This window comes from Ammospiza caudacuta, chromosome 6 (genome assembly GCF_027887145.1).
Source record: "Ammospiza caudacuta isolate bAmmCau1 chromosome 6, bAmmCau1.pri, whole genome shotgun sequence".
Lineage (NCBI taxonomy): Eukaryota > Metazoa > Chordata > Aves > Passeriformes > Passerellidae > Ammospiza > Ammospiza caudacuta.
This window is the reverse complement of record NC_080598.1, coordinates 45,855,627-45,871,560: the sequence shown is the minus strand read 5'-3', so window position 1 is coordinate 45,871,560 and position 15,934 is coordinate 45,855,627. Positions and strand designations below refer to the sequence as shown.

At 38.1% G+C, this 15,934-nt stretch overlaps 1 protein-coding gene across 1 annotated transcript in view; it reads right to left on the bottom strand.

The window, feature by feature from the left end:
• The window catches only part of TSHR (thyroid stimulating hormone receptor), a 44,392-nt gene that overhangs the window by 5,562 nt on the left and 22,896 nt on the right, over positions 1-15,934 (bottom strand). The window contains exons 6-8 of the mRNA XM_058807318.1: positions 13,197-13,274; positions 12,157-12,225; positions 5,493-5,570 (exon numbers count right to left, since the gene is read on the bottom strand). Coding sequence (XP_058663301.1) covers positions 5,493-5,570; positions 12,157-12,225; positions 13,197-13,274 — 225 coding nt within the window. The remainder of the gene's footprint in view (positions 1-5,492; positions 5,571-12,156; positions 12,226-13,196; positions 13,275-15,934) is intronic.

Below are 15,934 nucleotides of genomic sequence, written 5' to 3'. Positions count from 1 at the left end.
CATGCAAAGTCTGTGGCAACTCAACAGTGTTACCAAGTGATGTTATAAGTGTGAAAGAAACATTTATTCAGTGAAAAGAAGGGCTTGGAAGAATTAGTTGTAAAACTGTAATTTCTGTTCTATCTTACCAAATTCTGTGAATTCTTTTGTGTATGTGCCTATGGGTTTATATATAAGCAGACAGGTATTGTAGGTTTTGTTTTTAAACAATCTGTTGTATACTGAGGACCTTGGGGAAAAGTTACAGGAAGAGATGCCTTGAAGTTCTTGTTGGTTTAGGATTAATTTTGGTGCAGGGCTAGCAATAGATTCTTTGTCCCATCCATAGGCCATATTTAACACAATGGCTCAGAAGTTTGGAAGTTTCCAAAATCCCAGTTTGGGAAGTCCCTAAACTGCTGGTATGTGATGTCTGCCAGCAAAAAGCCTTGTGACCTCTCTGTACCACTGCTATCACAAATCAAAGAGCTTCCTGTGGGTCTGGTGACAATCTGTCTCCCAATGGAAGATAATTCTTTAGTTATTCTACCTAGGCCCACACTTTGTTGTGTGTGTGTCAGCTGGCCAAGAGGAAAGTGTGGGATTCTCAGGGATTTTTTTACCTTACAAATCTAGTCTTGATGATGATCTAATCAGATTCACAATCTACTTCAAGCCTCATAGCAGCTGTCTTCAAACTAGATTGAAAATATTTATAAATAATTACTAATCCTCTGAGCCATGTGAATCCAAGTAGTTGGAGTTGTCCAGACTATAGTATCTGTGCCTACATTCATAGAGAAGACACATTATCCTGAATGATCTTTGTGTGCCAGTGTATAAAATCATTAAGGTTGGAAAAGACCTTTAAGATCATTAGTTCAACCATCAATCCAGCCATCAATCTAGCACTGTTCCAATGCTTTACAAGCCCTTCTGTAAAAAATCTTTCTCTAATATCCAATCTAAACCTCCCCCAGCACAACTTGAGGTGATTTCCTCTTGTCCTGGCTTCTTACCAAGCCCTAATCAGCTGGGTATGATCAGTCCCAGTCAGTCAAGGATGATCAGTTCTGATTTTGGTCTGCTGAGAAAAATGGAAACTGACTGCAGTTATGTCTGTCTCATTAACATCCAATCATATTGATAACTAAGATGATGTTTAAACACAACAGTGCTTACATTGCATGTAGGAGTGTCTTGCTGGCACTGCCTAGCTACAGCTTACACCCTTAAAGAAACACAAGAGAATGGGCAAGAGGTTTGATAGACTTGTCAAGAGGATCTGTCTCAAACTGAAGTGACCATAAAGCAAGCTAGGCAGGAAACTGATAAAATGATTGATAGCAAGTCACAAGGACTGGATGGTTTTCACCAGAATAGTTCTGAAGCTGGAGGAGGAAGTAGTTGAATTGGTAAAACAATTGTGGAACCTTCAGCTTTGCTCTTCTGCAGAAAGGCAGCAAAGAAGCCACACTGAATATGATATACCTGGGCAAACTCAGCATGTAAGGGGCTTTTGTAAAAATAAGTCCTGCCTTGCAAACTTCTCTGAGCATTGTACTTACGATCTGCTCAAAGTCTCCTGGAACTTCTACAAGGCCTTTGACAAATGCCCACAAGGTTGAGACAGAAACCAGGCAGACACACTCTTGTGGGAGGTGTCAAATGCTCAGGATTATGGAACAGGTGAGCAACATTCTCAGCTTGCCTAAAGCCAAACCAGACCTGAGCTTTTAAGTAGCCACGGTCTGCAGCCCACTCAGGTACTGCAAGTGCTTGTGTAGAGTTCTACACTGTGAGGTGGAACAGCAACCAAAGTGCTCTCAACCAGTCTCAACACTTTGGCTTGGCAGTGGTTTTGTTTCGTCCTCTCATATTTTCTTGTATTTCTAGGCTGTTGCTTATCTCAGCTGAAATTTACACATTATATTGAATGTTAAGGACACATTGGAGAGGTTCAGATAAATGTGGGAATAAAACAAAGCTTATGAATTCACAGATGTTGTTTTCTGAATCAACTGTATATTATAGAAGTGTTAAACAGATACTCAGTTGCTCAGATTTTTTTTTTTTTTCTTTTTCCTGGGTTGTTATATTTCAGTCTAATTCTTTGTTGGTTTTATGAAGTCACTATTTCAGAACTAGATCTAAGTGATATTAGCTTTTGTCAATAATCCTTTTCATTGCTGGAAGCATGCTATTGTAGTTTGAAATCCAGTAATAGCAATAATTTAAAAGACAGTTAAGAAAATGAGATTGAATGCATCATAGTACAATTGAGACTTTTTACCTAATAATATACAAAGTTCTGACAACTGGAATAGCTAAAGCATGGAATATATAATAGATGGGCTTAAACTACACATACTATTTTAACTTTAGTGAAAGATTTTTTAAATCTAAAAATAGGCATTGTTTGATTAGCAAAATACAGAGTGGTCCTCTTGCTCAAAGACTTGCTTATGTCCCATGGGAGGAACCATTCCTAGATTGGGAAATGATGCTTTAAAGCGCAATTCTTCATTCTACAGATAATTAACTGCTCACATGTACCTTGGGTGATTGTAATATTTTGAATTTGGACTCTGTTCAAAAGCTAATTGAATAATGAGCCTGATTGTATTTTTGTTGTACTCTGTTGAACTTTTGCTCTCGGCAGCAGCTCTTGTTGCATTTAGCAAATCAGGTCCACCGAGTTGCTGAATACTTGCCAAGGTTTCATTTTGAGGTGAAGAGCAATGTGCTGTCATCATTGTCTTAAAATAGTCTTCTAAAGGGAGCAATCAGTGTATGCATCCACATACATCTGAGTATACATCAGTGACAAAGGAACCAGAATTATTGACATCTGTTTTCCCCTATTCAGTGAACACAATTCCTGCTTCCTCTGCTGTTGTAAACTGCAAATTTGAAAAAAAATTACCCAGCTTTTCAATACTTGAGTATGTTTAATTAGGTGGTCTGAGAGCATGGCCAAACTCACACAACATACATATATAGTCAGGCACAATTCTTTGTAGTTAAATCTTTCTCATTAAAGTTTCTTTAAAGCCAAGATGGAACATTACCCCATTAGGGTGGATCCATGGTCTGTATTTCAGCGTTTAAGTTGCTGTTGCTGCTGAAATCCTGATCAGAAAAAAAGCATGATCTCTGAGGCACACATTCCAACTACCATAAATTCCTATCTCACCTGAAGAGTGCATATAGGGAACTCCAGACAATAACTTCTGCCAGCTTGATAGGGAGGCAAGGAGGCAAGACAGAATTTCTCTTTAGAGTGCTGTAAATGTTCCCTTTTTAATTTTTTTTTTTTTTTTTTGGTGAATATTGCTGCCACTAGAAGCAATGTCATTCATTGTCCCAGAAAAAAAAAACAATATTCTCACAATAATTTTCCATAGAGTTAATTTTCAAGATGAAACAGTTTGGAAGTAAAGCAGCAGGGTGCCTGAACAAAAAATTATTTAACAAACGATTCCTTAGAACAAGCTAAGTTGTTTTCACTGCCTAAGGGAATATGAAAGGGCTGTATTGGTCAGACTTTTCAGACTGTTACCCTAGTTAACAAATGTGTGGTCTCTCTGTAAGTAACTCATTGGTCATGATGGCATAGTGGGGGTGTGTACTAAGGCACCAATTGCAAGGACATTTTTGTTGCCTGTGGGAGATGTTAATGGCCATTGACATGACACAACCACAAATACTAGGTTTTCACTCAGTTTTCATCTTTTGACTTCAGCCCTCATAAGGTAATGCATATGTGGGAGTGTCACAAACTCTTTTGTTCCTGTTAAAGTAATTCTAGTTCCTGAAAATCAGCTAAGAGATCTGTCCAGGTGGAAGGATTTCACTTTAAATTGTTGCTCATTTTATGGCAAACCTTTTCCACATCATACATGCAGAATAATTCCTGGTTATCTGTGGGTAACACAAGCCCCTAAGCTGCTATTAAAATTACAATAAAATATAATTAAAAGCCAATAATATGAATTATTAATTCTGTACTGGTTTTGGTTGGCATAGAGTTAAGTTTCTTTGCAGTAGCTAGTATGGGGCTATGTTTTTGATTTGGAAGTGAAAATAGTGTTGATAATACAAGGGTGTTTTAGCTCTCCCTGGGCAGTACTTACACACTTGTTTTTCCCAGTATCTGACCAGTGAGGAGGTTAAGGGTGCACAAGCATTTGGGAGAGGATAGCCAGGACTGGTGACCCCAGCTGACCAAGAGATATTCCAGACCTTACCAAATCATGCTCAGCACTACAGACTGGGTGGACATTTGCCAAGACTGCCATTGCCAGGGGACTGGCTGGGAATCAGTGGGCTGGTGGTAAGCAATTTTGTTACATCACTTGTTGTTCTTGGGTTTGGTTTGTTTTCTTGACCCTCTGATTTTTTTTTTTCAACATCCCTTTTTTAATTATTAAAACATTATCTCAACCCATGATTTTTCTCATTTTTATCCTTCCAGTTGTTTCCCTCATCCCATTGGGTGCAGGGGCAAATACATGGCTGTGTGGAGCTGAGGTGCAGGCCAGTGTTAAACTGTGACACCATCCTAGGAGCTCTGTCTTAGGACTTACATAACAAGGTATCGGGTTGTGAAATACTCTGGCTTTTTCAATCCACTGTTGATTTACTGTGCTGACATGCCATTTCTGGCCTTCTGCCTTTGAGAAGCAATACCTCTCTCTGTAATGACACTATAGTAAGTACCACATCTCTCTTTAGTTGTAAGTACTGCTAGGACTCCTATTAGCCATGAAAGTGTATCATTCTAAGAGGAGATGGATAGCTGGCTGTTGAGACTGCAAGTATAAAACATGTCCTGAGATCAAGGATCAGTGGTAGCTGGGATAGCACAGTAGTTATGGAGGACTAGAAAAAATTCAAGTCATTTGAGATATCTAACTTGAAAACAGGGTAAAAAGGAAGTTCTTTAGTTTTTAGGAGTTGTTTTTTTTTTTAGATAGGCACATCCTGGGAAAGCATCTCTAGCCCCTAAACCAAGAGGTTTTGTGTAACTGTTACATCTCCAAGCTAGCCTTTGCTCAGGAAGCTTATCTGGCTCTTACAGCATACAATTAACCACCCACAACCTTTTGCAGCATATTATTACTTGTTCACCTGTCTAGCATAACAACTACAACAACACTGATGCTTTAAATATCCACAATAATCAAGAGTCAAAAATCTGTGCTTCTGCAGGCTCTCACCTGTAAAAAGAGTCCTTCTTTTGTATTACAATTGTACAACCACAAGACAAGATGTAATATAGATGTAATATAGAATCTTGCATAAGAGTATTTGGTAGGAACAGTATATGGAATGTAGGATGCAAGCATTTCATAAATCAGTTCCCTAAAGCGCAGGCTTTGTTGCTGGTGTTATTTTTGTAAACATGACATTCCTGTCCCTGCTGCTCTGATGCTAATGGTTGTGAAGAAATTGTAAGCTAAAACAGTATTATTTTTAAAGCTTTCTCTAGTTCATTTTCACCTACTTACAGTAGAGTTGGTCCACTGTACACTCCAAGAAATGCATCATCATTGATAACTTTGAGGTATTTGTTCTTGTGCAGATAGCTGCAGAAACAAACAAAATACAGTGATTTGGAAGTAGTTATCCATAGGTTACTGAAGATCTTGAGTTTACTTGCCTGCACAGATGTATAAAGGCAAAATGTATAAAGGCCATCCTTTCCCAACCACACACTGAAACATAATCAGTTACTTCATTTTCTGAGTACACAAGAAACAAAATACAGGTTTTCCATTTTGAAAAGCAATTAAATTCCTCAACAAATACTTTATTTTTGCTGATTTATTTATTATCTTTGTTCCAAATTTTTTCTCTCACTGTCATACACATAAGGGCACGTGCCTATACACTATCTCCAAGTACATATGTGTGAGGATGAGGTCAAATAGTTTTGGTTTTGTTCATCAGAATGGGGTATGGGGAATTACAGATGGAGCACATCATGAGCAAACAGGAAAACAATTTCCTCCATGTTGTGAGATCAATAAAATTTTTAAATGCTTTAAAATCTCCATAGTCAAGTGGAAGTTTCTATATACAAGCCAAAAGTTAAGACTGAAGTTTTGTTATAAGAACAGTAAGGAAAGAATGGGATGTTTGGTACCCCATTATAAACATTCACAAGTTAGCTTGGGATGTAGCTAGTAAGATAAAAAGTGCAACAGGAAGGTGGTCACAACACATGTCAGAGGGTGTCTGTGAAGTTCACTGAGTCACAGAACATTCTGAGTTGGAAGGCACCCACAAGGATCATCAAAATCCAACTTCTGGCCCTGCAAAGAACAGCCCCAAGAGTCACACCATGCGCCTGTTGTCTAAACACTTCTGGAACTCCATCAGGCTTGGTGCTGTGACTACTTCCCTGAGGAGCCTGTTCCAGTGCCCAGCCACCCTTGGATGAGGTACCTTTTTCTAATATCCAACCTAAACTCATATGACAAAACTTCAGGCCATTCCTTCCTGTCCTGTCACTGGGTACCACAGAGAAGAATTCAGTGTCTTTCTCTTCTCTTTCCCTCACGAGGAAGTTGTGACTGGAATGAGGTCTCCCCTCGGTCTCCTCCAGGCTGAACACACCAAGTGACCTCAGCTGCTCCTCATACATCCCTTCAAGGTCCTTCACCATCCAGCCCTCCTTTGGACACTCTCTAATAGTTTAATATCTTATGTTGTGACCAAAACTGCTCACAGTGAGGCTGCACCAGAGCAGAGCAGGACAATCCCTTCCCTTGCCCAGCTGGCTAGCTGTGGTGTGGAAAAAATTAAGTTAATATTCTAATCCTGTCCTGGTTGAAGTCATTGGCAAATTTTTCATAACATTCACTGGATATAAGTTTATATTGATCACCATAGTAAGAAATGAGAAGTAAATGCACTTCATCTGGGTTACACAACAGAAAGTCTTAGGGAGCCAAATAATGCTTCTGGCATGCTATTCATTGGACATTACTCATGCCATAAACCTTGTTTCTGACAGAGGAAAATAGTTTACATCACCTTCTTAGCTGTTGCTGTTTTAAATAAGCTTTCATTCTTTATTAATATATGGCATTCTAGCATCACCCGGTGTTTGTGTTTTCTGAGAACTGATTTTCATATTCTCTAAATGGCACATTATTGTTCTGATCATTTCCATTAGTGTGCAAATTTCCTTGTGATTTTGTCTGTAAAACTAATACAAAAATTAATACCAGAGCAACAGTTAAGATTTAATCCAAGATTTCAACATCTAGGTTGTAGTGTTGAAGGACACAAAAACCTGCTTAACCTAATAAAACCTGTCTGCTTTAGTAACTAGACACTATTATACAACCACTTAATTACTTGTCCAATTTTGAAATATTTTCCCCTGATGTTTGAGTACCATAGTGACTAATAAACCTGAAATATAATAGCTGATATGTCTGATAAAAATCTTCAAAGTTACAAATAGAAACAGCTAGAGACTTTGGGAAGTACAGAGCCATGTGTTACTAAGGAGGGGCTGCAGTGTTAGCTGCCAGTTTTCACATCAATGAGTCAAGCCCATCAGAATGTACAATTTCCTGATGCTAATTGGTTTCAGTTGCTTAGGCCCTTTTATTTTGATAGGTACTGCTTTTAGATGGAAAGAATAAGACCTTGGTAAATAATAATTTGACGAAAAAAAGCTCATGTAGAGTCAGTTCCTTCTGAAAGTGCCATTAATCCTGCTGTTACTGCTAGTTAAATGGTACTGAATGTCATTTAAATTCCCTGCAGAAGAGAAAACTACAACAATGGTATCAACATGTCTAAACAAATCTTAGAAGTTTTACAAATCACATAGTTATGTGTAATATCTAGCCTCAGTGGGGACACTAGAATAATTGTAATTTTGGAGAGTTGGTAGATGGCAATCAGATAGACATGAATACCTCAGTGCAAACTACAGGAAATCTGTAGCAGTAGTGCAGAATCTGGAGTAAGAGATTCTGATGTTTTTGTAGTGCTCTAAGTAAATGAAGGCCCTTTTTCATGTTTTTCAATCCAGTCAGAGCAGTAAAGCACCTATACTTGTGTCCAACAGTCTCTATGGGGGTCAGGGGTAAGTAGGAAGAATGTTGCTTTAAGCCTCGACCACACCAGAAAACTCCATGGCTGCAGGATGCTGAGCAGGACCTTCTGAGGGCACAAAACACCAACAGGACATTTCAAATGCTATGTAAAATATATACATCCAGCTGGGTTATAAAATGAAGGTTAAAGAAAAGGAGAACAGGTAAGAAAGATGCAAGTGAGCAGTACTAAGGATTCATCATATGATTTTTCCACACAATTGTTTATCTTAACTCTGAGCTGTGCCAAGCATTATAAGTGAACCCTGAAAGTGTATATTAAAGTAAATATATTCTTTTGGGGTTTATTTTTGTGATTAGATTTTGAGATTGCACACTTTCCACTTCAGTAATTTAGATAGTTCTGTAAAAGCTCATCACAAATATATTTTGCCATTCACTGAAAATATCTTTTAAAAACTCTTCTTTCCTCACCAATTAACTTACAGAAATAAACATTGGTGCAGCAGCACTACTTTGCAGGAGTGATGCAGTTTGGGACTTAATGATGGGTGAAGATGAGAGATTCGAGTGTCAGATGAATGCTTTCAGTAAAAGTATCCCTCAGCCCTTCATTCCTCGTTCCTGCTTTCCCTGCCCTTATGAAACCTACACAGCAGTACTGTGGATCCTTGCTGGATGACAAGATCACCTAGGTAGTGCTATTATTCAGTATGATAATGGAAACCCTTTATCCGTGATTTTTCACTTATACCTCTATATTAATTTTTTGGCTCCCTTTAATTAATAGGCATTTTAATACAGCAAGAGTAGCAGAAAGGCATAATGCATAGTAGAAGATAGCCTCCAAGATTCCCAAAATGTCTTCTGATTTATGGATGGAACACTAAGTCTTTGAATAATTTGCAAAAGTTTATTATTGTTTTTGATTGTTTTGCTTTGTTACTTACTTTTGTCCTTGAGATACTCATTCAAAACACATTCAAATTTCCCTCACCCTTTTCCTATTAGTTTATTTTTGCTCCTATTTTTGTTAAATTCAAATGCTCTTGGATCAGACCCAGAGAAAAACAGGCACTTCATTCACTATACAGTGGTAGATAAACAGGAGTTCAAATTAGAAATGTCAGAATAGAAAAAATTAAATATTTGCCTCTTACATTAACTTAATGCTGCTGCTAGAAACAACAAATCTCCAAGCTTGCACTTAGCAAAATTATACTCTATCCTGTTGTAAGGTAACCAAACTACTTCAGAAAATTAGTTTAGAAATTTCAGTGTAGTTTATCAAACAGATTAAGTCTTTACCACTCATGTTCAGCTCCCTTGTTTGCCTTGTATATCTAGAGTAGTGCTCTGCTCCAAGTAGATGTCATATGATTTAATTAGGAGAAAAGTGTTTGTTGTAATAAACCATTTTTACTGCTGGTAGATAAACCCATGAACATAAGTCTAGTTTTGGTTATTCTGTTGGTTGTTTGTTGTTTTATTTTCTTTTAAAATTTGATTGACTAGTGCATCATAGTCAGTCTGTGGTAGGATTCACTTAGGGTCATAAATCACAGAAATTACCAGGTTGGAAGGGACCCATAAGCATGATGGGGTCCAACTCCCTAGTCCTTGCAGGATGATGAAAAACAAAATTGTGACCATGACCATCATCCAGATGCAATTTGAACTCTGTCTTGGTGCTGTGACCACTCCCCTGGGGAGCCTGTTCCTGTGACTGACCACCCTCCTGCTGAAGGACCTTCACCTAATGTCAATTGAACTTCCCCTGATGCCGGTTCATTCTGCTCTCTTGTCTCCTATCACTGGTCACCAGAGAGAGATCAGCATCCCCCACTGCCCCCCTTGAGGAAGCTGTGGGCTGCCACCAGATCTCCCCCTCATGTTCCCCTTCTCCAGGCTGAATAAGCCAAGTTACCACAGCCACTCCTCATAAGTCTTGCCCTCAAGGCCTTTCACCATCTTGGCTTCTCTTCTTTGGACACACTTAAAGAGTTTGATATCTTGCTCATATTGTGGCACCCAAATCTGCCCCCAGCCCTGGAGGTGAGGCTGCCCCAATGCAGAGCAGAGCAGGACAATCCCCGGCCTTGCTGGCTGCTGATGCTGTGCCTGATGCACCCCAGGGCAGGGCTGGCCCTCCTGGCTGCCAGGGCACTGCTGGCTCAGGTTCAACTTGCCATCAACCAGGGCCCCTAGTTCTACTTCTGTGGGGCTGCTCTCCAGCCTCCCACTTTGTATGTATAACCAGGATTACACCGTGCCAGATGGAGAATCCAGCAATTGTTCTTGTTAAATTCAATATAGATGGTGATGGCCCAGCTCTCAAGTTTGTCCAGATCTCTCTGTAAAGCCCTCTACTCTCCGCCTTTAAAAATACTTACGTATCTTTAAAGAACACTAAATAATTTTTTTTTTTCTAAAAATAAGCAAACAGCATAGGGGGATAGAACATAAGTAAATAAAGGAAATATAGAATGTAATCTTAAAGAGTTGCAGCTGAGCCAATTATTAAGGATTAGGAGCAGGCCTGATGTTAACAGGCCACAGCTGTAGCCAATCAGAAGAGTGTTATAAAAGAGAGGATTGGTGGGAGCCTGGAGTCAGCTGGCTGCTGGGAGAAGAAGGATGAGTTAGTGCCCAGAGGAGCTGCCTACAAGAAACATCAAGGAGGTATGAAAGTATAGCAATATGGAACCCTTGTAATATGATGACAACAAACAGTATCTACAGAGGCTAGTATGTGCTGTCTGCTTTTCTCCTTCCCAGTTCAATAAAGCAGATTTTTAGGACTCCAGAGCTTCTCAAACTACATTTTATTTTGATTTTTTTAATAATAAGGAGAATTCCAAAGAAGACAGAAGCAACAGTACCTGCATACTATGAGAGAAGCATCAAGAAAAATTGCTACAAAATAGTGCCCAACCTGTGTTTTGTCAAAATGTAAGAAGTGGAAGAGCCAACACAGTTAATATAATGGCCAAGGCTTGGAAAGTTTCTGAGTATTGCTGCATGCAGTTTTAGAGGGATTCAGTCAAGACACTGGCTTTATTTTTGTCATATTTTACATCTTGCAATTTCTGTGGGCACTAGTACAAGCACTATGTCATCATGGAAAACTTCCTTTTTCATGTGGAACTTCAAAGTAACTGAACTAGTGTGAATAAAATCAGATCTATTCCAGGTCTTTGGTTTAACTCAAACCTTTCAGACTTAGGAAGTCTAGCTAGCTGCTAAGATAAAATAGGCAGTTTGGAAAGATTAGGACTATGTGAAGGATGCTCTTATGGAATTCTTATAGAATTTAAGCCTAATTTAAAATAAAGCACTAAAAAGAATCATATCTATCCTCATGTCTCTCTGGTTAATTTAAGAGCTCATGATGAAGAAACCTCTTTATTCATAAGAGTGACAGAGTTTTTGGTCAAACCTCTGTAGGACAACAGTAAGCTCTGCCAAAGTGAATGGGGTCACTAGAATTGAGATTTATTCTCTCTTAATGATTGAAGCAGATGATTTTGGGTATGGTTTAAAAAGGATGTTCACTCACTAAAGATTATTTTTTCAGGAAATACAGTAAGAAGTTGGGAAATAGGAAAAGGTTGATTCATGCTTTTGAGATGTACATCTCATTTCCAGTGTAAGTGACTGGTTCCTCTGACTTGCTCCCAGCACCTTACACCACTCTCTTTCTTGCTGGTAAGAGACACCTGTGAAAGAACTGCTACCATTATCAGTGCTACACTTACGAACACAAACACTCTTGTAAAAAAAAAGCATAATTATCTTCCAAATTGTCTTAGAAAAGGTACTGATCAAACAAAGTTTTACTGTACCTTCAAACCAGGACAAAACTCACAATGGAATTACTTGCCATGATTTTATTTCTGAGCTATAGATATACATACTAAATGAAAGCACACTGCAAAAGACATTAAGCAATGATACTGTTATTGCTGGCAGAAATTAACATCCTCTCTTTGCTCCTTTAAAGTAATTAAAATAAGACAGATATTTCAGAGCCTTAAATAAGCAGAGAAGTTTCGGTTTTTCTTCTGAAAGAAAAGAATTACCTGCTACTTACATAGCATCCAGATTTGTCCCATTAAAAGCATGGCCTTGAATACTGGTAAAACCATTATTGTAGAGTTTTCTGCAAGCAAAGAAGAAATCACATCAGTGTGTTCTGGGCTGCTTCAATACATGAATACCTAACATCCTATGCATCATTTTTCTTTGCAACAGCACATTCATGGATGGATGAAGTTTAATCTCTTGAAGAAGCAGCAGTTACTGTGCAAGGTCAAACAGATGCCCAGAAGTGCACCTGAATCAAGGTTGCCATGTGGCAGGTGTGCCATCCACCTCTATTTACAGCAATGATAGACTAAACCACTTTGCTATAATTTTCCCAATCTTAAACTAAAAGCAAGGAAACAAAATCCTGTTAGGATTGCTTAAGGAAGGCTACAGGAACTAACTAGCAAAAAAGGTCTGATTTTACTACCAGGCACGCTTTAAATTTTTAGAATTCATTCTTTTACTCCCTTAGAGCAAAAGGATTTTTTTTAGGATTTCTTTAGAATTCATCTGTTCGCATTTTAATGCTCTTCCTTCCAGTTCAGTTCATAACTCATTACAGTAATTTCACTCCCATCAGCTCTTTCTTTTGTCTCACATTGACTGACTTGCATTACTGAACTTTATTTAAGAATCTTCTTTCAAATATAACTCTTCTGATATTTGCCATCCATTAGTTTCCATGGTATGTACCACTGAGGTTGCAAATAAAGTTAGACACAGTTATAACCCTGATGAATCTTTACAGGGAGAGAACTTTGCACACTTTCTCCTTTGATTTTTTTTTCAAATATAAGCATTCACTGGCACTAGGGTCATAGAAAAACTACTGTAGTCAAGCCAGTTTAAAGAAAAGAGCAGGACTGATTCAAATAGCTGTCAAAGTACAGAATTTATGCAAACTAGAATATAGATACTGTCTGTGATGTTTCTCTGTTGCAAACTACTAGAGAGTAGGACAGGAATAGTTTTATTTTTAAACATTTTGCCATAGTCAACTACCAGAAAGGTGATTGCCTTGTGACTTAAACTGGAAGAACTTACAGGGTTAGAGATTCATTACAAAGCCCATGGAAAGCATTTGCAGGCACTGAAGTCATATAAGGATTATCTGCAATTTCACTGGAAAAGGAGACAAAATATCACAATCAAACATCTGCCCAACAGAGCATCTGGAGAACAGCTTTGTTACTAATTATCTGCCTTGATAATAAATAGAAGCTTAAAACGTAATTATTTAAATTAATGAATTTAATGTATTTTAATATTAACATATTATAAAATAAATTACATTGCCATATTTATGATATTATAAATTTATTTATTTATTCAAATAAATAAGTTTAAAATAATAACCTGTTAAATTATATCTAAGGCCAGAAGATACATGTAGGATGAAGAACTGAGCATATTCCAGCACCCAGGAATCTAGCTCATGAGGTGACTGGGTTTTGTAGTTCTGGTGAGGTGAGCCAGCCTGTGTGATGATGGTGGCCAATGGCACAGACAGGGCCCTGTCTCATGAGCCAGAGGATGAGCAGAGTGAGTAAGCATTAGCTGCAGTGTCAATTGAACAACCCATTTAGAGCTGAAATCCTGCTCTCTAAATTCAGATAAGATATCAGATAATGCCTTATTCAGGACAGAGGCATTTTACTTTACAGCTTTACAGAAGTGCATCTAGCACATCTCTTTCACTAGTAAGTGAAATAACTTACTGATTCTTCTCACGTCTTGTCCAAAGGAGTGTTTCACTACTCATTTCTTAAATACTTTTTTTTTCTCCTACTTTGCCTTCTTAATAAGTACATTGTATCTTCAGACCAAAATTCTGTTGTAACAAAAGGGAGAAAGGAAAACTAAAGAGATTTACTATTACTAAACTGGAGAAAGGAGAGAGGAAAAGCCTAGCAGAAACAGAGGGAAGAACAAAGTATTTGTTTGCCCTTTTTCTGATTTTTCCTGAATTATACTATAGTCTAGAAATGAAATTATTGTGCAAAGGTTTCTTTTTCTTCAGCTTGTGCATTGGGTACAGCCTAATAAAGCCCATGTATAAAGTCCATGGGCTGAGAAGTCAACAATTACCCATGTGCCAGAAATAACTTCATTCCTTTTCTGTGCTACATTTGTGCATATATATGTGCTGACAGTGAGCAGTACTACAACCATTTTCATTTCAGGTAGTTTTCCCTGATAGGTGGTTTCCACCGCAAGTTATTTGGGTTTGAAATTTTGCAGATTGGTTCATTTTTTTCTAAATAAATGTTTACTTGCAAATTGCTTGACCTCAAAGGCAAATAGTCATATAATGAATGGGTTTCACCCAAGCTATACCTTATTCATTATTTAGAAGCCTATTATTTTTTGAGAGCATTTTTTTTCTTGATGGAAGAAACAAAAAGTCTTTCATTGAATAGCAATATTTAGAAATATATATCATAGAACTATCTTCCTTGAAAGTACAGTTCTATTCTTGAAAAACTGTGTAGCATATAAGACCTATATTTATCTTTTGTTACTTATTGCTATAAAAATATCAAGGCAGAAGTAAAACAATGTTTGTCTTTCTGCCACTTAGAAAGGCACTGAGTTAGGTAAAGGAAGAACACAGATGGTTGTATAAACTGCTTTGCTTCATCTGGCCTGTTCAATTCTTGGTTCTCTCTACTATGTAGAAGTAGGTCTAGCAGAGATTTCAATCTAAGCTGAAGCCTTTCTTGTCTTTGAGAAACTCCCTAATAGTTTTTAGTATGTAGTTACATCTCACTCAGAGCTCTGACTGGCTCAGGTTTCAGTCTTGGAGGCCTACAGCCAAGGTGAATGTGTGTTAGAACAAAGCTTATTTCTGGTCTCAGAACATCCTTGGAAGGGAAGATCTCCTTGCAGAACAAGCAGCATTCCTCTGCTGCTCTGAGGTTCATCTTGCCCGTGGCAGACCATGAATGCAGTGGAACTGACCCTTCTCAACTAAAACCACCTTTAGCAGCACTGAAACATGGCCTGTGCTGGATCATCAGTCACATCTTTGCAAGTCACCTTTAACATAACAACCTCATTTTTAATTGCCTTTTGTCTAGCCCATCCAGCATTCTCTTCCAGCGGAAAACTGCTACAATATAAGATTTCTATCTCCTCTCTGGGACCAAGAAGTGACCAAGATACTTTTACCTTGTTTCAGCCTGCAAGTCTTCATCTGCAGCACTCTTCCTCCTCAGCTTGATTACAAAATTCTGACTTAGTTTAAAACAGGTGGATATTGTCTGTGCTTTTTAAATACCAAGAAATTCCTGCTTATTTTAAAGTTCAAAGCAGAACTCTTTGTTTCTATAATACCTTTAAGAATAATAGTGGGAGACCTCCTTGTCCCCATTTACATTCCTATTCTTTTTCTACTAGAAATTATTCTGCAGTTTGCTTCACCATGCCAGCAAAATTTGTTAGAAGAATTTTGATAGGATGACTTGATGTTAGAAGGATGTATGCCAGCTCAGGTCCCATGTGTCACACTATTCTCACTTCATATTCATTCAGCCATTGCAAAACCAAAACAAAAGCAAAGGGCCTGTAGAAGTTGTGTGTTATAAATGTGCTGTGTGTCCATGTCTCTAGTTCAGGTCAAATGTGTAGTGCTAGGGGAGCTGGCATTTTCCAGATTTGGTGCTAATGATCATTGAAATATTGCTTGAGGAAAACCACTTTGTCAAACTTAAATTATATTTTTCTCAAAACCAGAAATGTTCATTATAAATTTTCATGTGGTCTGAGGATGGCAATATTCT